Source organism: Scophthalmus maximus, chromosome 17, assembly GCF_022379125.1.
Source record: "Scophthalmus maximus strain ysfricsl-2021 chromosome 17, ASM2237912v1, whole genome shotgun sequence".
Taxonomy (NCBI): Eukaryota; Metazoa; Chordata; class Actinopteri; order Pleuronectiformes; family Scophthalmidae; genus Scophthalmus; species Scophthalmus maximus.
Window position 1 is genome coordinate 20100001 of NC_061531.1, and position 25000 is coordinate 20125000.

The window sequence follows — 25000 nt, forward strand, 5'->3', positions numbered from 1 at the left end:
CTTTGATTGGTTCTTTGACTGGTTCCAGGACAGGTTCTGGGACAGGTTCTGGGACAGGTTCTGGTGCTGGTGCTGGTTCTGGGACATCCTGAAAGGCAGAAGGTTTGAAATCAGTGAACACAGAATATAAGTTACCAAACAGAGAAAGTTGAGTTGAGCAACAGCAGCTGGTTCTGGTTCTGGTTTGAGGTCCACGTCCAGAAAATGTTCATTCGAGTCAAAGATCGATGAGAATTTAAAAATTGACAAGAGGATTTTTTTTTTTTTAATTTTCCATTTTTATTTGACCCCTGACCTCTGACGGAGTGAGTGACTGTCAGCTGCAGCAGCGTGTCGAGGGTCGACGGACGCCTGCTGCCGACACCAGGACAAATAAAACCTCTTCAGCGTCCGCCGACACCTGTCAGTGTCTGTTGTCAGTGTCTGTTGTCAGGGTCTGTTGTCAGTGTCTGTTGTCAGGGTCTGTTGTCAGGGTCTGTTCTCAGTCAAACATCCAATCAGACATGACGATGACTGTATTGAAGCTCAACGAGAGACAACGAGTCGCTAAACGCTGAGTCACTAAATCCTCTAATGAGTCAACAGATGATCAACTGGACACTGAGCTCACGAGGAGGACGAGAATCTACACGAGCTTCATAAACACGTCTGTCACACTGTCAGGTCATCATTCTATTAACAATAATAATAGTAATATAATCAGTCATATTCATCTTTAACTTTGGTTATTGGTGTTTTTTGTCTCTTGTGAACAAGACACGATATTACAAATTTTGTATTAATGTGATGACAATATTTATTTATTTTAATAATATCACAGTTATCGTCAGTGCTGGTACAAGGTTTGTATCAATAAATCAATAATATAAGATATTAAATTAAGATTATCACGAGATTAAAAACGATTAAATGAAGATAACAAAGATTCTAAATCAGGATCAGGAGACGCTGAATTCAAATGACAGAATACGATCATCTTCATGATTAAAAGAGGAGCGTGTGTGGGCGGGGCCTCGATGTCACCATTCAAACCAGATTGTAGAATGTGACGGTGCTGGACAGAGAACAGCTGCTTCACTCACTCGTGTGTTTCCATATATGGAGAAACAAGGAGAAAGAATGAGGAGGAGGAGACCGTTCAGAACACATGATGAAAACTGATTCCTCATAAAACCAGAACTGTGTTGGTTCTGTTTCTTCTTCTGCCTCGGACGGTTTGTAACTGGAGAACAAGGATCAGCGCAACATGTTAAGAACATACATGTGAAGGAGTCCGACTGCACTCGGACACTGACGGCAGGAAATCTGTCAACCTGTGAGCAGGAAGGTCCAATTGAGGAAACAAAAACTAAGTCACATGATCTCACATGACATGAGGAATCTGAGTCATAAAACAAAAACAGTTTCCATCCACCTGTTTGAATCTGATTATTAATCAAATTCAAATTCATCGTTAATCTTTAAACTCGTCTGAGGTGCGTTGGAAACAAACTTGGAGAAGAAACGCTGACAAAAATGAAGAACGTGACTTGAGCACAGAGCTGGTCGTAATAGATTACATGTAATCAGGATTATGTAATCCAATTTAAAAGAATATATTTATATATAATGAGACCAAATGATTTTTGAAAAAATATATATCAGATTATAGTTATATATGGATTACGTAACTCTATCATTCTAACCCAAGATATTAAGTAATGAAAAGCTCGTCTGACACACTGAGGTTTCTTATTGTTTGTGAATAGATTCATGGTAATATCCACATCAGCTCCCTGTCAGACACGAGCAGCGTCAGTCACTCTTGTCCAGTTTAGTTTGAACCGGACAGAAATAAAGTCACTGCATCAGCAAAGAGCTCAACTTCAAAACCTGAAGGAGGCGTCGGAGCCGACGCTGCAGAAAACATGTGAGTGACTCGGCTGACGAACAGACGCTGAACATGTAAAAACGCTCTTTTTAAATATTTGCATTGAAAATGTTGTGGATGTATTTGTGAAAGTCCAAATGTTGTGGCTGCATGGAACTTACTTCAGTAATCTGAAAAGAATTCAGATGAGAGTGTCTGGGAAAAATCTTTCCTGACTCTTAGAATGTTGAGTGTGGTTGTAGAGTTTGTCCTTTGTCCTAAATGTACTGAGACAGAGACAGGGTGAACCAGAAATCTCCTTAATATATTGAGCTCTTTGTAATAAATACTTTCCGATTTGACTGATTAGTTTTCCAATACAAACATGACACTCTCAGAGACCAGATGAAAAAAGCCCACGAGGGGGGAGGAACCGTCCAAACGGGACCATCGCACCAAACAGGACCATCGCACCAAACGGGACCATTACACCACACGGGTCCATCGCACCAAACGGGACCATTACACCACACAGGACCATCGCACCAAACGGGACCATCGCACCAAACGGGACCATTACACCAAACGGGACCATCGCACCAAACGGGACCATCACACCAAACGGGACCATTACACCAAACGGGACCATTACACCAAACGGGACCATTACACCACACTGGACCATCGCACCAAACGGGACCATCGCACCAAACGGGACCATCGCACCAAACGGGACCATCGCACCACATGGGTCCATCGCACCAAACGGGACCATCGCACCAAACGGGACCATTACACCAAACGGGACCATCACACCAAACGGGACCATCGCACCAAACGGGACCATTACACCAAACGGGACCATCGCATCACATGGGTCCATTACACCAAACGGGACCATCGCACCAAACGGGACCATTACACCAAACGGGACCATCGCACCAAACGGGTCCATCGCACCACATGGGTCCATTACACCAAACGGGACCATCGCACCACACGGGACCATCGCACCACATGGGTCCATCGCACCAAACGGGACCATCGCACCAAACGGGACCATCGCACCAAACGGGACCATCGCACCACATGGGTCCATCGCACCAAACGGGACCATCGCACCACACGGGACCATCGCACCAAACGGGACCATCGCACCAAACGGGACCATCGCACCAAACGGGACCATCGCACCAAACGGGACCATCGCACCAAACGGGACCATCGCACCACACGGGACCATTACACCAAACGGGACCATCACACCAAACGGGACCATCGCACCAAACGGGACCATTACACCACACGGGACCATTACACCACACGGGACCATTACACCAAACGGGACCATTACACCAAACGGGACCATCACACCAAACGGGACCATCGCACCAAACGGGACCATTACACCACACGGGACCATTACACCAAACGGGACCATTACACCACACGGGACCATTACACCAAACGGGACCATTACACCACACGGGACCATCGCACCAAACGGGACCATTACACCACACGGGACCATTACACCAAACGGGACCATTACACCACACGGGACCATTACACCAAACGGGACCATTACACCACACGGGACCATTACACAAAACGGGACCATTACACCAAACGGGACCATCACACCAAACGGGACCATCGCACCAAACGGGACCATTACACCACACGGGACCATTACACCAAACGGGACCATTACACCACACGGGACCATTACACAAAACGGGACCATTACACCACACGGGACCATCACACCAAACGGGACCATCGCACCAAACGGGACCATTACACCAAACGGGACCATTACACCAAACGGGACCATCGCACCAAACGGGACCATCGCACCAAACGGGACCATTACACCACACGGGACCATTACACCAAACGGGACCATTACACCAAACGGGACCATCACACCAAACGGGACCATCGCACCAAACGGGACCATTACACCACACGGGACCATTACACCAAACGGGACCATTACACCACACGGGACCATTACACCAAACGGGACCATTACACCACACGGGACCATCGCACCAAACGGGACCATCGCACCAAACGGGACCATCGCACCAAACGGGACCATTACAAAATATAAATGTCAGTTAAACTAAATAAAATCTGCAATGAACAACACAACACAAACTAAAACCAAACTGAGCTGCAACTGAAATGGATTCATGGAAAATTCTTCCTGTTCCACTTCAGTCAATCAAGACTTTCCTGTAAAAAAAAACTGGAAAAACTACGACTGAGACTTAAAGTAAATCAAACATAAACTAAAACTGGTCAATTCCTCAAAATAAAAAAGAAACTAAAACCTTGTTTAAACAAAAGTAAATAAAAAACGAATGTAAAGTTCAGCTCCAGTTACAACAACAAGACTCGCTGTGTTTCAGCTGCACAGAGGAACTCGTTCATGTCGTCGACCTGTCCCATGATGCACTGCAGCAGCTACAAGCGAGACAGCTGAGGAGTGAAGTGTGTGTGTGGGATGAGGTTTATCAGAGGGTGTGACTCAAGGCGAAGGCCTGGTTTATATTTGGCTCAGATGAGTTGGATAAAACTCCCGGTTGAAATCACCGGGACAAAAGATGATCCACCATCTTGGTAAATATCTTGACAAGAAGCCTGTGGACATAAAAATAACTCCCATGGTGCATTCCACCAACAAACATCCACAACCCCAGATTCACAGTGAGATGAAATTATGACACTTCAGTCTATCCAGGAATCACAGGGTGGGAGCTTCAACCTCCAGCTCGTCCGTCCACGATGAGGACAACGTGTCAATTTCAAATCATTTTCAGTTTCCCTCTATACATATCTGATTCTTTCTGATGGATGAAGACACTCTGGGTCGGGATAGACAGAGACTCACCCTGAAGAAACTTGGGGACAGATGGTTACTTTAGGGATTCTGGTCCCAGAATCAGGGATTTAGGTCCAGTCAGAGACTTTACTCAGGGACAGTCAGAGACAGTCAGAGACAGTCAGAGACAGTCAGAGACAGTCAGAGACAGTCAGAGACAGTCAGTCAGAGACACTGTGGGACGGTCAGACTTGTCCAGCCTGGTGTTGTGTTCAGGGTGAATCAGGCCGAGAAGACGTCCCAGCTGTCAAGCGTCATCATGTGAAGCTTTGGAGGCGACACGCCCACCTCCAGCTCTCAGTCCATGTCCGACATGTGACACCGTGAACACGGGAGTAAATATAGGATATATATATTATATATATATATATAATATATATAGGATCCATGTCGCTTGTTCCAGCAGCGGTGGACACATTCCTCAGGCTTTTTAAAGGCCTAGGCTCCAGGTGGACAAAGGTCAACGGATCCAACAGACCAACCACGCCCACACAGACCTGCTTTGCATGTTGGAACACGACCATGCAACATTATCAGATGTTGAAATATTTCAGGAGGACGAACACAAGCTACAAAACCATTTCCATAAGAGGCTCATCTGTGTGTGCACAGGCAAAGCAACATCTAGCAACCAGCAACTAGTAACCAGGCGCTGCACGAGCAGAAGATGGAGATATATCTGAAGAGTCCAACGTACTGATGAAAGATCAACGTCATCAGCGACTGTATTCAAAGACAATCGGCGACTGTAGATAACTCAGTTATATATAACCAAATCATTTATTAAAGGGTCCATTTTGTCAAAATTGAGATTTCCTGGCTTTTTTTCATAATAAATAAGGTAGAGGGTCTGTACGTACCATAAATGTGTCAAAACGGTCAATAAACAGACTAAGCTTTTTTTTACGATGCCACAGGACTTTCGCAGAAATGTGACGTCATAGCCTTCAGCCCCGCCCCCAGCGCTCACGGTCATTCTGTTGCTGAGCGACCAACAACACAAGAACCATCAGGAAACAATGTTGAACTGTTTCTTTGCAGAGCTCCTTAAAAAGAGATATAAAACTATATTGAAATAAAACATATATATCTTCTTAAGGATCAAAACTTTCTCTACTGTCGCAGATTTTCAGTTTCCTTTCAGACGCGCTGGTTTGGAATTTTCTGAAAGAATAATTATTTACAATAAAATAAACTATAATAATCACTCACAATAACCTTAATGAGTGACTGTCACAGGTATGCATTACATATATAATGTTCAAATCAATACAAGACTATTTTTTTATGGTAATAAACTGAAGTGAACAAACTTGAAATCATTTTTTTCTATTATGATCAGATACATGACCGGTTGATTAATGGATTAATGTCCGTTTTTTGCAATAACATTATTTATTTTCAGGTAATTGCCTGAGGTCATATAGAAATGAAAAAATCCCAATATTTATTTGCAGACATGGGAGTTGGGTCGCGTTTCTGCATTGGACAAAACATTTTATGTTTTCATCTTTTGACTGAATCAGCCAACATGGGACATTTGAATGTATTTTGTAAAGTTTTAAAATATGTAAATAAATTTGAATTTCTGATTTCGTTTTAAGTTATGTGCTTTTATTTCATCTGTGGTACAAACACGTCAAGATCGATGTTTTATATTATATATATTTTTATATATCTGACTCAACATCAGTGAACTGATCACGTCGGTGGAGCTCACCGGTACCGGCCAGGGCGGGACGTCCCGGAGCTTCTCAGCCGGACACACCCCCAGAGCTCTGGACGGAGGGACGTCGTCTCCGCAGCCGACTCTAGGCTTCTTGTTCCCGCTGGAGGAGGCGGCGGCGCCGGGCTTCTTGATGAGGAGCGAAGTGGCGAAGTAAATGGCCACGACGGTGAAGAGGATCGCGGGGATGACGAGCGTCGGGTCCAGATCCATGACGGAGGTTTGTGGATGAAAAGGGTTTTTAAAATGCTGGAAGTTTGTTGTCAGAAGAGTGTGTGTGTGTGTGTGTGTTGGTCCGACTGTAGTCACACACACACTGAGCCTCGTCCCGCCTCCACACACACTCTCTAACCTCACAACAGCTGACAACACACACACACACACACACACACACACACAGAACATCCGCCTTTACTTCAAATTAAAACGGGATATACAAATATTACAAGTTACCTTTCAGAATAAAACAATAATAGTTTAAAGATGTAAAAGCTAATTAAAAGGTCAAATTTAAAGCTACAGTGTGTAATATTCAGAATAACTTATGTCCATAACTATGTTCATATTTGAGTAAAATATAGTTCCATGAGGTGGACCCGACCTGCGTGAGTCTCCATGTTTCTTCGTCGTGTTGAATACAGTTGTTGAACCTAACATGTGGCATGGGACCGCCGGTGCGTCACCATAAAGTGTCCCCAGTCGGACGCTCAGTTGGTTGCGGTTTGCAACTTTACCACCAGATGCCGCCAGAAAACAAGAATCACACTTTGTTTGTGGAAAGTGAAGCAAAGTGCAACAAAACTGTATTCTCTGTACTGGCCAGCAGGGGGCGACTCCACTGGTCGTTTCTTTCGAAGTCTGTGAGAAAACAACTTCTCACTTGATTTATAATGAAGAGAAAATGAGACGCGTCAGAAGATTAGAAAAGATTTTTATTGAGCAACAGAATTAACATCATCACGGCAGACAGATGCCTCATTCTCACACACACACACACACACACACACACACACACACACACACACACACACACACACACACACACACACACACACACACACACACACACACACACGTGTCCCAGGTCACTTCAGATCGGGGGGCGGAGCCAAGAGGCTGGTGGAAGGCACCATGTGACCTCGCAGGCCGACCACAGTCTTTATAGGCACTTTGAGTCTAAAGCCACAGATTGAACACACAAACACAATGTCTGTTAAACTTCACACCTGATTTTAAAGGATTTAATTTTTAGCGAAGCTCCGCCTCTGCGGCGAGAATCTAAATAATCTTAAAAATTGATCAGGGATCGTTCTCCTGTGAGCTTCCTCTGGTCGGATTATTCCTCAGTTTACTGTGGAGGAAAATACTCGATCACACACACACATATGATCGGATCTGATTCATATCATATATGAATTCATTTTAAATATTTCTGGGGGTTTTCTTTCTATTTTTATTTTCTTCTTTTATGTTTCCTAGAAAATCTTATAATCCTTTAAATTTCAGACATATTTCTTCTGCTTCGTCATCTGATAAATGTGTCTCAGTGACGCCACAGTCGGACGAAGGGGCGGAGCCTCGATTATCTTTTGATTCTGTAAGTGAGAGAGATTGTGTGATTGATCCAGATAAAAATCTGGGTCAAGTGGATGGAAAACAGTTTTGGATAAAAGATCATTGATATAAACCTTATGAAGAAAAACACCTTTACCACTTTAATGATTTACGTAAAAAAAAGGAAATCACACTTTCGCACATTAATTTAAAAAGCGGCTAAACCAAACGGAAGCTGCCCCAGCCGCTCGCTGCTACTCTGCTAAGCTAAAGCTCGACTAGCTCGGCTTCATATCTTGGTAGTTTGGCAGACTCAGAATCATAATAAACGTGGATTCATCCAGCGCTGAACATAGTTCCCCCGCTAACGCTTCATGCATCTCTTCTGTTTGTTGGATTAAAAACTGACAGTGTAATTTTATAGATCAGCAGCGAAGTCGACTGTTGCTTTGAGACCAAAACTGACAATATGACTCAGAAGGATCATATTATTCAGTATAACGCAAATAATAATTTAAAAAGGGACAGAATTTGAGGATTTCCACCCACTGCTGTGGTGCGACCTTGACCACCTGTTACATTTTAATATGGTTCATGTGAACAGATAATCGGGTCGGAGGTCAGAGGTCACCGCGACGAGCTCCTCTCCTTGCTGACGCAGTCGTCCTGGCCGCTGGTGTCTCCGTTGGCCGTCGTCCCGCAGGTGCGTCTCTTCTTGCGGCGGTGGGACATGGCGTCGCCTTCAGAGCCCGACTCCGCCTGCGGGGGGGGGGGGGGGGGGGGGGGGGGTGCAGCGCAATGGGACACACATGTTAAACACCTGTTGGCTGACAGGAGTGATCCTGACCATGAGCGGAACATTGTGTTCACAATCCTGTCGACCACACACGCACGCACGCACGCACGCACACACGCACACACGCACACACAGAAGACACCATGTCCACTTTCTATTAACTGCCCCGCCCCCCTTTACATATTTGCCACCTGAGCTCACTGTAAAAAATAAATAAATAAAACATTTAGAGCAAGTTTGTCTCCATGAGTTGAACATGAAATTTCAGCCCGGACCAAAATATTGGGTTACAGATGTTAAAGCTCCAGTGAGTAATATTCAGAATTACTTATTCACACAAATTTAATATATTGTCCATAACTATGTGTTCATAAAAGAGTTAAATAAAGTTCCATGAGGTGGACCCGACCTCCATGTAAAACTAGAGTCAACTGAACCAGGAAGTATCGTCACAATCTGCCGTTCAGTTCCCGAGTGATGGAACTCAACAGCCAGAACATTCACAGCAACATTCTGGTTCACACGTTGCAAACTCTCCTCGATCGGCACGTTAATACCAAAATACCAGACATTAATATATGCAGATCTCTCAGTGTGTGTGTGTTTGTGTGTGACACATACGTCAGAGTTGGAGTCTGACGAGCTGGAGGAGGATGATGAAGAGTCACTGGAGCTGTCCGATGCAATTCCTGTTGACTCCTGCAGGTCAACTTTGTCCGCCAGCGCGGCCAGGTCGGGTCGTTCCTGCTTCAGGACGCTGCAACACAACGCGTCAGGAAAAACATTTTACATTTACATTTACATTTCACTCACTCACTCACTCACTCACACACACTCACTCACACACACACACACACACACACACACACACACACACACACACACACACACACACACACACACACACACACACACACACACACACACACACACACCCACAAATCTGTTCTGCAGTGAACAACACGTCTACGTAAACTGTAACTGGGCAGTTTACAGAAAAGGACCCTGCGGGTCGCTATGACACCCATCCTTACCGGTACCACTTCCTGGAGAGCTTGGGTCGTCCTCGGACCGTCTTGTGCCACACGATGGGGAAGTTGGTTGTGCTGGCAAAGTTCTGAGTGACAGCGATCGCCGTGTCCAGGTTCAGAACGACGTGCCACCAGCCGCCTGCAGACACACAGCTAGTTACCATTAACATCAGGGGGGAAGTGAAATACATACAAAGACTGGATATAGGAAGCTTCGGTCGTTCTCGTTCATCTACATTCGTACGTCACGTTATACCTTTATTAAATTCCGGGTTGTTTGTTCTCGTTCGCACGTTCTTTGCTTACGTTCTCGTTCATTTGTTCTCTTTCGTTCGTGTGTATTTGTACGATTTCGTTCATTCTCTCTTGTTCATTCTCTTTCGTACGTCACATTACACCTACATTAAACACTAGTTTGTTCGTCCTCGTTCGTTCGTACAGTCTCGTTTGTACGTTCTCATTCGTACATCACATGTTACACCTATTCTAACCTCTCCGCACCAATTTCCTGTTTATTTCAGATTTCATATTCACGTATAGAGCCGCACCTACATGTCCTGGTTCCACAGTAAATCATAGAGCCGAGCTCTTACTCATCCCTCCTCTCTGACCTACAGTCTGACAGCCCCTCAGGTGACAGGTGAGTCTGAGTGCTGGAGCGAAGCCGACGAGCAGCTGAGGCTTTAATCCTTCCTTGTCACCAGCAGCTCTTTTGGCATTATGTGAATCTAGGCCACGTCCGGTTCCCTGCACGTTGTCATACATCGTCATCTAAACCGTCAAGTCACGCAGGTGCTGAGCTACTCTGTCCCTGGAACAATGCTGCTGTCTGATTGGCCGGCTGGTAAAGCAGGACAAGGACAAACGGCCCCGTTTCTTCTCTGATTGGTTCTTATCAGTCACGACTCAACGTCTTTAACACTTCCTGTCAGTAACAGTTCCAGCTCTTACTCTTCACCATCGCTGTTACTAGGCAACCAGCTGCAGAGGAGACAATCTACTTCCTGTTTACACCAGCAATGTCATGTCATGTATGATTTTTTTAGTTAATCAATAATCAAGTTCAAATGAATTTGACATGACACGTAATTCTTTTCAAATGTATTTGAATTCCCCCCGATTCAGATTATTTCTAAAACATCTGGACGGAGGTTGTTTTCATTAAAGAATAAAAAATAATTTTTCTCTCCAGCTGACGAAATCAGTCACTATCTAATAAATCATATCTTCACGTGCCGGGTAGATATTAATCCACGGGTGTCCCACATAGTCTCATCATCAGCTCACACAGTTGGAAATATATGATGGAGACAAGTGGACGATTCAGATTTTAAAAAATCAAGTCTTCACTGACCAGGCACGAAAACCGTCTCCCCGGGTTTCTGGAGGATCTCGAGCGGCGTGAACTCCGGGGGCCAGTTGGGCTGCTGCGTGCGCGGGTACACCACATTGAACCAGGTGATGGCCTCGTCCTGCTGGTTGCCCCCGTCCTCCCGGGTCACTTTGATCAGCTCTCGTGGCGTGTTGGTGGGGAACAGACACCAGCGCTTGTGGCCCTGGACCAGGGCGTTCCACGCACTGGTGCCCAGCGGGTCGATGTGGATGCCCGTGCCCGAGCGAGCAGGACCCATCACAAACCACCTGTGGCGGAGATAGAACCAGCTTCATATCTGACATGCTATTGGTTGATGGTTTTTGACAAGACCTCATGCTGTCGAACTCGGATCTCCGAGGCCGGAAGTCGGGGAGGTGATTCTGTTTGAAAGCTTGGAGGTTCCGTGATTATACTGGAACGATAAACCTAAATTCAGAGTTCCGAGGTATATTGGAATTCAGGGACACTCTTGAATAGAGACGTGAAAACAAAACTCCCACTAATACCAAGGATTAAAAAGGTTTGTTGGTGTCGGATGTTGACGGACCTGTACGGTGGTCGGCGTTTCTCTCCGGCGAACTGGAAGAGGTCATCCCTGAAGAAGACGGGCACCTGGTAGTCCTCCAGCAGCTTCCGCCGCTTGGCGTGTTCCCCGTAGCTGCTGTCGAAGATGTAGAGCGGGCTGTCGTCCCGGGTGCTCTCCAGGTACTCCATGTAGTACTTCATCTTCATCTTCACCGAGTAGCCGTCGTTGTCCTCCCCGCACTTAAACTTCTGGTTGCGGTACTTCCGCTTGAGGCGCTCCAGGGTCCACTTGTCCCGCGCGGGCCAGGTCTCCTGGCAGTTGAGCAGGACGACGGGCTTGTAGGGCCGCTCGAAGCGCCGGATGAACTCGTCGGGGCTGAGGTGGAGGGCGTCCGCACGCTCCACGTTGTCCTGTAACACACACACACACACACACATCAGTGTCCTGTTCTACAAGCATTCCAAAAATCCATTTTTCTGTCCCATGTGGATAAAGAAAGATTCCATTATTATATTAAATCTCTTTCATGACCTGAGGCCTCACACATACTGTTGACCCGACACCACGGTTCAGGTGTTTCGCGTCTACCTGAGAACAGTCAGGTGACCGTATATGAGCTGTCGTTATCTTTTCATGTTCATACTGGTTGTTATAATTTTTTGGCGGCTGCCATAATAAGAGGGAAAAGGAGCTCCTGTGCTTCCTGTCTTATCTCCTTCAGTGTAGGAAGCACCGGAGCATCCTTGGCCATGGGAAAGGAGAAAATGTCCGTCCAACAATTTCTTCTTTATATTTACAGTATATCTGGGGAGAGAACAGCTGTTTATTCTCCTGACTGATTGCTACTGCTCTGTATATAGTATTTATATAATTATATTTCTTCTGTCCACTTTGCTGCTGTAATGCCCAAATGTCCCCATTGTAGGACGAATAAAGGTTTATCTGATCTTCACTTATCAAATCAACACATGAAACATTTACAAATGTTATTTCAATCGCCCAATTCAACAAAAAAAGAGAATCTTATATAATTACACACACACACACGTTTATATATATATATATAAACACCTTGCCTGTTTACTCTGACTCTTTAACTCTAATCTTTATTCTTATTGAATTATTGTTCCTTCCATGTTAAATATGAATTTAAAGAAGTTCACAGGGGCCAAGACATGAAAGTATAACTGGGTCACAACACAATCTGTCTGTCAGTCACTCGGCGTCTACGTGACGAGCTGCACCGCCGCCACCTGTTAGCCCCGTTAGCCCTGTTAGCTTAGCCTCCGATGCTACGTTGACACGTTACCTTGACGCTGCGGTGCGACAGGTCGAAGGTCTCGTGGTAGCCGTGTTTGATCCAGTCTAACGAGTCCTTCAGCTCGGGCCTGGCGCTCCGCTTCGCCTCTTTAATCCTCTTTTTACTCTTATGGTTCATTCTCCTCTTGGGTGAGGTTTGTTTTTGATCGCTGCTCAGCTTTAGCTACCGAGCTAACCCGGGGCTACCACACAAAAACATCCACTTAGCATGCGCTGCTACCCGGCTAGCTGCGCTGTGTTCTCACACACTTGTCCGCTTCACTGTGTAGGAGGAAGACAACGGAACCAAGAGTCGGGCAATGAGTTCAACTAGTCGTCTAATCTCCACCAACAGAGAGAAGAAGACTCGGTCGGCCCGCACACTTTGATAAACAGCTGATGAAGAGCAGCTAGCTAACGCTGACCGACCTCACAATGCTCAGCCCAGAGCCGTGCCCGCCCCCTCGTGGCAGGGTAGAAAGCTAATTGGCTTCAGCGGCTGGGAGAGCACAACAGTGATTGGTTCGGAAATGGAATAAGCCTTCCCGCCAGACATGTGCGTAGATTTGATTGGCTGTCAGCCCGCCGTCCTTCTAGTCCGTCTTGTGGCGTGTGTCGGTGCGGAAGTAGACAGGAAGTAGGTATGGTGGCCTGCGGGGATATGATAACAACATGCGTAATACATTAGAAGTAGTTGTTATTAATATTTTATCATCGGAGCAATAGATGTCGATGAACCCACGTCTCAGAGATGGATCACACAGGCGACGAGAAACCGAGCGTCGCTTTAAAGGTTTTCAGGTTTGAGGACAACAAGAGGAACAAAGAGTCTCTGTGTGTGTCGATACCCGAGGTGTGTTCGACTTTGATAGTAATAATAAAACATTTCATTTATAGAGCGCTTTTCCTTGCTAAAAGCAATCTCAAAGTGCTACTTTATTATTACATCATCATGATCCTTATATACACAAACATCAAACTGACTTCAGATAGTCACTTAAAGTAGCTGGTGTCTTGGTCATGTGTTGTGTTCATAAAACATCAGGGTTATATCAAATAACCCAAATTTAAATATATGGTATATAAGTGTGGGGGGGGGTTTGCTGCTAAAAATAAGAAACAGATTTTAATACGATACGTTTGGGTCTTCTCTTCAATTCGGCATACTTCCCGTACATAAACATGTTTTACTTTAAATATAATTTGAACCTATATCCGGTATGTCTCCGTATGTCCACCGTTAAAAATGCTTATTTAAGGCAAAATGTTGCATAAAAGAGGCATTTACCTGCTATAAATGAGAAATCGATTTTCACACGATACGTTTCGGTCTTCTCTTCAATTCGGCATACATCCCGTACACAAACATGTTTTACTTTAAATAGGATTTGAACTTATATCCGTATGTGCATGTTAAAGTGGCAGATTTAAAGCAAGAATTGGTACAAAAGTTGCATTTAGCTGCTAATTTTTTTTTTAAATCATAGTAATACGATACGTTTGGGTGTTCTCTTCAATTCGGCATACATCCAGTGCCAAGGAAGTGTATTAATGTTAAGTTTAGTTTGGATTCACATCCCTTCACAGCCTCTTCTCGTCCACCAATCACAACACAGCACAGAAGCTGACGAGCTCATGGACCAATCAACAAGAGGCTGCAGAATAAATCAAATGGATATGTCGATTTCAGCAGATTAGAAGTATTGCTAAACTTTTTTTAATATCTTGAAGCGGTCTTGTACATTGAGGGTTTCATGAGTGAGACTTGCTGAATGTGCTGTTGTGTTTTATTATCACGTCTGTCTCAGGTTCTGGATCCTCAGTATGGGATGTACGTGTGGCCCTGTGCCGTGGTGCTGGCTCAGTATCTGTGGACACGGAGGGACAAGCTGAGAGACAAGACCGTGCTGGAGGTGGGAACACGTTTACATTCCAGATCTTCGTGCTTGTGCATGCAGCAGCTCGGTGTACAGTACAGTACAGTATAGTATAGTACGTCTCTCTCTCCTCTCCTCAGCTCGGTGCAGGTGTGAGTCTCCCAGGCGTGGTGGCGGCGAGGTGCGGGGCGAAGGTGATCCTGTCAGACAGCGCCGGGTCTCCTCTGTGTCTGGACAACTGCAGGCGCAGCTGTGAAGCCAACGGCCTCCGGGACGTGGAGGTGCTGGGTCTCACCTGGGGGCAGGTGTCCCCGGACCTGGTGCTGCTCCCACCGCTGGACGTCATCCTGGGGTCAGACGTGTTCTACGAGCCTCGAGGTCGGTTTTACTATATGAAAACATCAAATGGACACAGTGCAAAACGACGTACACTATAATAAACAATGTCACTAAAATAACTGAACGTTTCAAATATGTTCCAGATTTCGAAGACATTCTCGTGACAGTCGCGTTTCTTCTGAGGAAAAACCCCCGAGCTCAGTTCTGGACCACGTATCAGGAGAGAAGGTGAAGCTGCGCTTCGTTGCTATGGCGACGACGGCCTGTGGGCTTGTGGAAAATGGTGTTTGGAGACGGTAGCGACGATTTTATTACGACGATTATTCCAACAGAATGTGGCTCATAGAACAGTAAAGTTTAACAAAATGCAAAAAAAACCTGGAAGTTGTTGTTTTACTTGAGCTGGTTGTCACTGACCCTTTCCTCTTCCTCCTCCACTTCCTCTTCGTCTTCCTGTCTCAGTGCTGATTGGTCGATCGAGCCGTTGCTCCGCAGGTGGAAGATGAAGTGTGTTGACGTTCCGCTGGAAGAATGTGATGCTGATCAACGTGAGGCGAGTGGATCGAGTCTGCCGGGCAGCCACAGTGTCCACATGATGATCATCACAGTGTAACGGACTAAATGTTCCCCAGGCGACGGACCAGGGGGAACTAACAGGAAGAGGAATCTTTTTGACCTTTTACATGTTTATTAAAAAAGTGGTTTAACTCATTAAAATGTTTTAATCGCAACCTGTCGTTGAATTATTCATTTTTTTTCATCATTTATTTATTTCTTCATCTTTTGTTTATAATCTTAATTTCACATATTTGCTCTTTTTCAATATCTGTTGACACTGTTCCCTCTGTTTGAAAATTGCTTTTGAGTTGAGCAATAAAGTTTGAAGGTTTTACAACGAAACTAGGATTCGTCTGGAAATTTTAACCCGGCAACACAATTAAAAGTTGAATCAGTGGCAACAATCTTTTTATTTTCATTGGCTGAACAGACAGAAAATGTAAAATTAGACAAATCACAACTAAAGATATAAATAAAGAGCGACACACATTGTAATTGATCAAACGTTTGCATAGTTGTTGGGTTTTTTTATCTTCTCTCTGACAACATGACGCTAGTTTTAGATTCATGAGAATAAAATATGTGTCCAGGTTTAAAACAGCAGGAGAATCCAGCATCATGAAGTTCATAAAGTGCAGATGCGACGACTTGAAAGTAAAAGACTTTATTCAAACGTCCTGCAGGTCAGAAATCTGTTTCAGATGATAACATCTCCTCATCTGGCAACAGAGATGAAGATCCAGTGATGACGATGGAGGCTGTAAAGTGCATCACGTGTGTTTCCTCCTCGTGTCGACGCAGGTGAATCTTCTCACCTGTGGCCTGAAAGGATTCGCCGTCAGAAAAACAAATGTTCTCACTCTGTCATAAGGCTTTGATAAAGACGTTATCAGGAATTATTGCCAATTCTCTTTGTAATACATTTTTATACTTTTGACTCCTTAACATCGTATCAGTTCCAAAAATCAACATCTGTCGGTCTTTGTCTCTTTGTATAAAAAGAACATCCAACTTTTCTGGGACATTTTCCCGTCCGGTTGAAGAAGCTGCCTCCGTACAAACGTGTCCTGACCCGGTGTCCTGACCCGGCGTCCTGACGGCGGTCAGACCGGACGCGGCCGGTGCAGACCTGCCGTCTCCGGGCTCAGATCCGGACTGTGCGTCACCTTGGACGGACTCCAGTTCCCCAGAGACGCCTGGACGGCTTTACGATGAGCCAATCGGTGAGTGATGGAGAATCCAGCGTTTCCCTCCAGCTGAGACAAAACCACCAGCACCTGTCTGAGAGGAAAACATCTTCTATAATTATAATACTTAAAAAAACATCTTCTATAATTATAATACTTAAAAAAACATGTTATATATCACATCTGTCCCATCAGAGAGTGTATATAAAGATAATCAGAGTCTGTATATAAAGACGATCACTGACTGTATATAAAGACGATCAGTGACTGTATATAAAGACGATCACTGACTGTATATAAAGATGATCACTGACTGTATATAAAGACGATCACTGACTGTATATAAAGATGATCACTGACTGTATATAAAGACGATCAGTGACTGTATATAAAGACGATCAGTGACTGTATATAAAGACGATCACTGACTGTATATAAAGACGATCACTGACTGTATATAAAGACGATCAGTGACTGTATATAAAGACGATCACTGACTGTATATAAAGACGATCACTGACTGTATATAAAGACGATCACTGACTGTATATAAAGACGATCACTGACTGTATATAGAGATGATCACTGACTGTATATAAAGACGATCAGAGACGATCAGAGACTGTATATAAAGATGATCACTGACTGTATATAAAGACGATCAGTGACTGTATATAAAGACGATCACTGACTGTATATAAAGACGATCACTGACTGTATATAAAGATGATCAGTGACTGTATATAAAGATGATCAGTGACTGTATATAAAGACGATCAGAGACTGTATATAAAGACGATCACTGACTGTATATAAAGACGATCAGAGACGATCAGAGACTGTATATAAAGATGATCACTGACTGTATATAAAGACGATCAGTGACTGTATATAAAGACGATCAGAGACGATCAGAGACTGTATATAAAGACGATCACTGACTGTATATAAAGATGATCAGTGACTGTATATAAAGATGATCAGTGACTGTATATAAAGACGATCAGAGACTGTATATAAAGACGATCACTGACTGTATATAAAGACGATCAGAGACGATCAGAGACTGTATATAAAGATGATCACTGACTGTATATAAAGACGATCAGTGACTGTATATAAAGACGATCAGAGACGATCAGAGACTGTATATAAAGACGATCACTGACTGTATATAAAGACGATCACTGACTGTATATAAAGACGATTGGCGACTGTATATAAAGACGATCACTGACTGTATATAAAGACGATCACTGACTGTATATAAAGACGATCAGAGACTGTATATAAAGATGATCAGACTGTATATAAAGACGATCACTGACTGTATATAAAGACAATCAGAGACTGTATATAAAGATGATCAGACTGTATATGAAGACGATCAGAGACTGTATATAAAGACAATCAGAGACTGTATATAAAGATGATCAGACTGTATATAAAGATGATCAGACTGTATATAAAGACGATCACTGACTGTATATAAAGACGATCAGTGACTGTATATAAAGATGATCAGACTGTATATAAAGACAATCAGTGACTGTATATAAAGATGATCAGACTGTATATGAAGACGATCAGTGACTGTATATAAAGACGATCACTGACTGTATATAAAGACGATCAGACTGTATATAATAACCTGTGCAGAGGAGGGATGCTGTCGATGGTTTTCAGGCAGCTGCGTGTCGACACCACGTTGAAGCTGTCGCTGCAGTCGCAGGACACGTGCAGGTGATGTCGAGGGTGTCTGTTCTCCACCATGACGATAAGCCCCGCCCAGCCGTGGGTCAGGTAGTAACAGGTCATCCCCTCCCGACCCTGACACACACACACATACACACACACACACAAATCCGACAGTGGATGTTTTCAGCAGAAGTATTTATTACAAGAGCTATAATATATTGAGGAGATTTCTCGATTGTTACACATATCAACAAGTGGTCAGTGCATGAGGTCCCAAAAAACCTGCCTATCCCAGTCAAAGTGATGTGTTTAACTCTGAGAATCACATGTCATCCTCTCACAGACAGAATGTCTGTCTCCATAGAAACGCTCTGTCTCTGTCTCAGTACATTTAGGACAAAGGACCAACTTCATAAACACACTCTGAGAGTCAGGACAGAAAGTCCCCCGACAAATACAACTTGGTCACCTGGTGAATTATCAGAGGAACAAAGCAACGAAGGTGAAGTGACTGCAGCGTTACCTCATGTCTCTCTCCTTTGGTCTCCGTCAGCTGGATGATGGCGTCGGCGATGGTGGTGTTGGAGGCGGTGACCTGCTCCACCATCACCAGCCTGGAGCTGTAGACCGCCAGCGTGTAACCAGGCAGATCAGCTCCGCCGCCGCTCACTGAAAACACACTCGGATGATTTACTGGGAATCATCTTCACTTTACTGACGAGCTCGAGAGTAAACGTTTGAGACGTCGTCAGACAGGGTGGAGAGTACGGAAGACAAAAAATGAAATCAGCCTCCTTCTCAGTCCACGTGTCACTTACTCGTCCCCTCGGCGACGGGGCCGTGCCAGTGGTTGAAGGCGCAGCAGAGCACGGCGTATTCGCCCGGCTCCAGCATGACGTCGCAGCCCACGAACCTCCTCACCGAGCGGCGGCTGTGAGCCAACAGGCGACCCAGCGTCAGCGTCCCGGACGTGTCGTAGGCGGCGCGGAACACCAGCACACACAGATCCAGCAGGTGGCTCTCCGCCGTGTCCCAGCGCCTGAGGGAACACGGGAGACACAAGTCCTTCAACGTGTCCGTGGTTCTTTAATATTGATCCTTCGTTATTTTACTTGTGAATGGTCTTGGATGTGGAGGATGTGGAACTAACCTGCTGCCCTGCTGGAACAACGCCAGCTCCACAGCCGTCCTCTCCAGCACCGTCACGGACACCGCCGTCACCGGGACGTCGGCCCCTCGGGGGAAAACACCCGGAACCCGGAGTTCCTGCCAGTCGGAGTGAATCTTACAGATGTCCACTGAGTCAAAGTACCTGCCCGGGACAAACACACACACATCAGGCACTTTACGGTTCCATCTGCTAACATGGAGGGGGCCGACACCAGGGGGCGATGTAGAGGATTTGGCTTCACTTCAGAGGAGCCGCCATGTCGACCATCTTTAAATGCTTCTGATGGACGTGTGATCCAATCAACTGATTTAAGAGATATCCCTGATCTACCTGATGAAATCCCAGAAGTCCATCCAGAACAATCCGTCCTCCGCTCGCTGGGCGCACAGCTCCCTCTTCAGGTGCGGAGGCCAGTCTGGCCAGTCGTCTGCCCAGGGTCCGGTCCAGGAGAACCGACCCCACGGGTTCCGCAGCTGCAGTAATCTGAAGGAGGAGGCCGCAGATGTTCTTACTTTTAACTACACGTACTCGTACGCATCACGTATCCTTCGTCCGTTTAGAATTGTCACTACGTGTCCGCAAGGTGCAATACACACATGAACTGTAGGGGCAGGAAAAGGCAGATACTCGCCATTATCACGCCGTCATTGATTTAAGGGCGTATCGTCATGGATGGTGCCACAGTCAGTTTTTCTACCATGATGTCAGCAGTGACCACGGCCTGACCTCCTCCAGTGACGCCATGTTTCTTTTCACAGAATATTAAGCAGAATGCAAGCTGAGTTCTGTGGCGCCCTCTGGTGGAATACTGCAGTAACATGTCTAGTTACACAGCGAGTATGTGAACAATTACGCTCATGATGCATCTGGTCATCGACGTGAACGGAACACGATGTGAAAATGGGCAGGCAGTGGGCTGCACACTCAATCAGAAGGTAGAAACACTAAATCTGTAAACCAACTGTACCAACCGCCCTGTCCTCTGTTGGACTGATACTCTCTTCAGTCCTCACCTGTGAGCCTCCACGTCGCGCACGTCCAGGACAGAGTATGCATGTCGTGGACGTAAACCAAGACACTCGTACTGAGCGTCGTCCACCTTCATGTTGCCGCCGCCACACGACGCCCCCATCAGGAAACTAGCAGCAGCACAGAGAGAGTTAGGACCGGTGTGAAAATATGAAGACAAACAAAAACGTCCTCTACCTGTTCCTGACGACTCACCCCGCCTCTTTGGAGCTCAGCATTTTGGCCCAGATGAGGTCCGTGTCGATGGGCTCCTCCTTGGGGTTGGTGGCACTGAGCTGGAGGGCCAGCGACTCGCAGGGGGCCCCGGTCAGCGTGGACAGGCCCTCGATGGCGCGGCCGGCCTGCAGCGCGAAGTAGGAGCCGTGGAGCTTTGCCAGAGCTTTTTCTATCAGAGCTACCCAGAGCTGCTTCCTCTGAGCCTGGAGAGGAGACCACACGTCTTTTCAGGTACGACTCACATCCTCCTTATTCATTCCTACAAAGGTCTAGACGCCACAAACGCTTCACCTGCGAGAAGAGGAGGTGTCCGTTGTCGTCGCACGGCAGCATGTCGTCCACCAGCACCGTAGTCCACGAGCCGTCCTTGCACAGACGCACCTGATAGGCTCCCTCTGCGCACAGCGAGCGGGTCACCATCACTTTCTCCACCAGCTCGGGACGTTCGGCCAGAACCGCCAGGGCACTCAGGAACCTGCCGGAGCAGCAGAGAAGAAGTTCTGCGCTGGGTTACGTTCAGTCTCAGTCTTTTATCATGTTGTGGTGTAAAATCCCTTCGACCTGTTCATGAACCTTCCAACAGATTTTCACTGGTCAGACATCAGACTCCAAAACCACAAAACTAATTCAGTATAAAGTCCGTCAAAGAACCTTTATCACGTTCTAATCTTTACCAAACCAATACATTACATTCCACTGTCCTACCTCAGCAGACCATTCCTCCCTCACCCTTTGGCTCCGCCCACTCGTCCAAAACTCTTGGATAGAGTTCGCGAGCTTTTACCCAATCACTGCGTTACCTGGTGACCTGTCAACATTTCATATGCCCTCACATCACAAACCATTCTATTAATAACGTTGTTTTCTCCTCACCAGCAGTTACCCAGAAGTCCCTGCAGGATGTCGGAAGCGCGAAGCGTTCGAAACACGGACCACTTCACCGCGCGGTCTCTGAAGCTGCTGCAGCTGATCTCTTGGGGGCGGAGCCACTTTTTGACCCGATGCTGGACGCCGTCGTCCGGCGGGAAGCCGACGGACTTTGGACTGGGAGGGAAACTGTCGTCCACGAACGTCACCACGTTCTGAAAGAATCGTTTGGAACAGGTCAGAGGAGTCAAGTCCAGACTGACCGGTTGGTTGTTGGTTGGTTGGTTGATTGATTGATTGGTTGGTTGATTGATTGATTGATTGATTGATTGATTGGTTGGTTGATTGATTGAATGATTGATTGATTGATTGGTTGGTTGATTGATCGTGCACCCACCTCCCTGCAGAAGCGGACGATGTTCTCCCACAGTTCCTTGGCCTGTCCCTCATCGCTCTGGCGCAGCGTCTCCACCAGGACGCTCTCCTTCCTCCTCTGGGCGGCGGCCGGTTGGAGTCGCGTGGCGTGCGGCTGCGGCGTGTGGCAGGCCAGGCAGTGTTTGGCTTCCAGCTTGTTGATGAGAGTGCACGCCGGACACGCCCACTCCTCCATCCTGCTGACGGAGACCACGCAGGGGGGGAACGACCCGGAGGCTTCAGGTGCAGGAGACAGCGGCGACAGTTCCTCTTTGAGGATGCTGAGGCGGCGGCCGGGCAGGAGCTCCGGCGGGGCCGACAGGGTCGAAGGAGAAGGACTGACGTTATGTGCCTGACTGAGGCAAACATCTGGAGGCGGCACCTCTCTGCGGCTGCAGGGAACCGGATGGTTCTGACCTGATGAGGAGTCTGCGTTCGGATAGGAAGTCTCCACAGGTAAATACTCTCCTCTGGCCGATGTGGAAAGCGAATGTGCCGCCGCTGAAGGTTCAGGTTGGTGCGTTCCTGTTTGGTTGCAGACATCAGGCACGTGTAAGACGTCAGCGGGGATTTGGGGGAGAGACAGTTTGCGTGGCCCGCCACAGGCCGAGCAGGACATGGAGGTCGGGGTGTTCTGCAGAGTGCACCTCACACATTCCCAGGCCAGGCTACGTTCGCCAGCGTCTCCGGGCGGTTTCCCGTTCTGCTGCCGGCGTGGCTCAGTCCACAGAGGCCTCAGGGGGCCAGAGCAGCTGCTGGAGCGCCGGGGTCGGGGCTGGTCTCCGGACGAGTCCCGGGGGCGGAGCTGGTCTCCCGACCGGTCCCGGCGTCGCTCCGGCGTCCCGGTGTAGCTGCAGAGAGAGCAGGTCAGGCTGTCGGGGGGGTTTGCCAGCGTACAGCGTGGGCAGGACCAGCGAGCTTCACCCCTGCCGGTCCCGGGCCACATCACGTCGGACCGTCGCCGGGGGGCTTCGCAGATGGAGCAGCGGGGGGCGCTGGCTGCGTTCAGGAAGGTACAGCAGACACAAGCCCACTGACTCTGCTGCATGGGCATCGAACCCGAAGAGAAGCTGCCGGGAAAACACAAGAGACAATAAGACTAGAGAGCTGATACAGGAATACATCCCATAACCACATCACTTCAGACACAACTGTCAGACAAATAATCAGCTCCCCTACAGGAAGTCACACTGATGTTTTATTCTCACAGAACTGGAGCCTCACAGACACTGAACATGTGCAGAAGGTTCCGTCCGTCTGCAACACATCGGAGGTTCTGGTCCCTGTTGGTGCTCGGAGGCCCAGATTATGTGCCGTGGTCTCCGGGGAGCAGTTGGGACCCAAGGACCCAGTGGGACGTCCCGGACGAGGCTGGCCCACTTTCAGAAGCAGCTTGGAGTCGAGCCTGAAGCTTCCAGCACACGCAGCTCCACCTGGACTCATTCATTTCTTCTTCCAGGGTTCGATCTCTGCTCCTCAGACGAGTTGCTCTGCGGATCTCAATTCCCTTTTCCAAGCTCACGTTTGATTTTCCAGACCATCGTCTCATCGTCCCATCACCAGGGATTTCACTACATTTCCTGTCAGCGTGCAACTCGACCCGCTGCTGACACCGAGCCTGGTGAACGGACGTCACTCTGGTCAGATCACAGACAGAATATTAGACCCGGTTACAGTAATAATTCATAAGCGGACAATTGGACAATACTCAGGAAGGGTGAGGTTCACTTTTTATCGACCGATTCATGAAAAATTCATGACGCCGACTGAAGAATATAAATTAAATATAACACTCGTCCTTCGCTCTATTAAAGGGGAGCGGCGTGAAATATTTTTAGCCCTTACTGACGTTTAACATGTCGTCAACAGCTGAAACCGTCATCATCATTTTGCTGATTTATCTTCTTGTCTTATATTTGTTTGTCATGTGGGATGTTTGCCTTTTTACCTTCATACCTACAGGCCGACCGACCTCTGACGATTTTTATCGGTATCGGACAAGAAAACACAAATAAAAGTTTTCACATGAACGAACATAAACGCAGATAAAGACTCGAGCTCATTCAAGGACACTTGGACAAACAGTCAGGGATCCAACCAGAACCTTCAGACAATCAGTGTGTGTGTGTGTGTGTGTGTGCAGGATGTCTGCCTCCCTTCCATCTTTCTGTACACACACACACACACACACACACACACACACACACACTCGGTCCCTCGGCTGTCTGGTGATGAGGCTGCAGGTGGTGTTACGTCCTGATGTGGACTCCACCTCCTGCGTCAGCTCCTCTGCAGTCACGTGACCTGCAGCTCCGTCTGAAGGTCGTCTCGTCTTGACCTCCACACGCGCCCTTCACTGCCTCTTCTTCACTCCATCTCTCTGTGCAGCCTCCGGCTGCTCTGTAGCATCCGATAGCATCAATGACTCTTCTTCAGCTTCTGAGAGTTTTAAAATGAGACTTTGGGACTTTGGACTCTTTTCTTCTTCTTCATGTTTTCGTGAAATAAAAAGTCGACAACCGTGAGAGGCAGCTGGATTCCTCACAAGTAGAAACCATCGTTCCAGGCAGACGGCAGCGGTGGTGTTGACCAGCA

General features: G+C 46.8%; 4 protein-coding genes across 5 annotated transcripts in view; 1 reads left to right on the forward strand and 3 right to left on the reverse strand.

The window, feature by feature from the left end:
• Nucleotides 1-6810, reverse strand: part of si:ch73-366l1.5 (FILIA-N KH-like domain-containing protein) — a 17663-nt gene extending 10853 nt beyond the window's left edge. Inside the window, exons 1-2 of the mRNA XM_035615891.2 lie at nucleotides 6463-6810; nucleotides 1-88 (exon numbers count right to left, since the gene is read on the reverse strand). The exon at nucleotides 1-88 is cut by the window's left edge and continues 819 nt beyond it. Coding sequence (XP_035471784.2) covers nucleotides 1-88; nucleotides 6463-6681 — 307 coding nt within the window. The 5' untranslated portion in view covers nucleotides 6682-6810. The remainder of the gene's footprint in view (nucleotides 89-6462) is intronic.
• Nucleotides 6811-7382: 572 nt separating this feature from the next.
• Nucleotides 7383-13511, reverse strand: jmjd6 (jumonji domain containing 6, arginine demethylase and lysine hydroxylase). Its single transcript, XM_035615888.2, has 6 exons — nucleotides 13060-13511; nucleotides 11772-12160; nucleotides 11204-11490; nucleotides 9853-9988; nucleotides 9440-9575; nucleotides 7383-8781 (listed from the first exon to the last, which is right to left on the reverse strand). The coding sequence occupies exons 1-6, from the start codon at nucleotides 13186-13188 to the stop codon at nucleotides 8650-8652; spliced, it is 1209 nt and encodes a 402-aa protein (XP_035471781.1). The 5' UTR covers nucleotides 13189-13511; the 3' UTR covers nucleotides 7383-8649.
• A 135-nt stretch (nucleotides 13512-13646) lies between these two features.
• mettl23 (methyltransferase like 23) lies at nucleotides 13647-15996 on the forward strand. Of its 2 annotated transcripts, none has more exons than XM_035615970.2 (5): nucleotides 13647-13850; nucleotides 14858-14962; nucleotides 15067-15304; nucleotides 15409-15493; nucleotides 15728-15996. In XM_035615970.2, the coding sequence occupies exons 1-5, from the start codon at nucleotides 13776-13778 to the stop codon at nucleotides 15876-15878; spliced, it is 654 nt and encodes a 217-aa protein (XP_035471863.1). In that variant the 5' UTR covers nucleotides 13647-13775; the 3' UTR covers nucleotides 15879-15996. The 2 variants fall into 2 exon arrangements, with proteins under 2 accessions (XP_035471863.1, XP_035471862.1); XM_035615969.2 differs by having other exon boundaries at nucleotides 13668-13902.
• A 224-nt stretch (nucleotides 15997-16220) lies between these two features.
• LOC118289079 (calpain-15-like) overlaps nucleotides 16221-25000 on the reverse strand; it is a 10889-nt gene continuing 2109 nt past the window's right edge. The window contains exons 3-13 of the mRNA XM_035615771.2: nucleotides 22389-23475; nucleotides 21998-22206; nucleotides 21416-21599; nucleotides 21104-21327; nucleotides 20893-21018; nucleotides 20210-20362; nucleotides 19859-20020; nucleotides 19527-19747; nucleotides 19232-19377; nucleotides 18662-18840; nucleotides 16221-17104 (exon numbers count right to left, since the gene is read on the reverse strand). Of these exons, the coding sequence (XP_035471664.2) occupies nucleotides 16927-17104; nucleotides 18662-18840; nucleotides 19232-19377; nucleotides 19527-19747; nucleotides 19859-20020; nucleotides 20210-20362; nucleotides 20893-21018; nucleotides 21104-21327; nucleotides 21416-21599; nucleotides 21998-22206; nucleotides 22389-23475 (2869 nt within the window). The 3' untranslated portion in view covers nucleotides 16221-16926. The remainder of the gene's footprint in view (nucleotides 17105-18661; nucleotides 18841-19231; nucleotides 19378-19526; nucleotides 19748-19858; nucleotides 20021-20209; nucleotides 20363-20892; nucleotides 21019-21103; nucleotides 21328-21415; nucleotides 21600-21997; nucleotides 22207-22388; nucleotides 23476-25000) is intronic.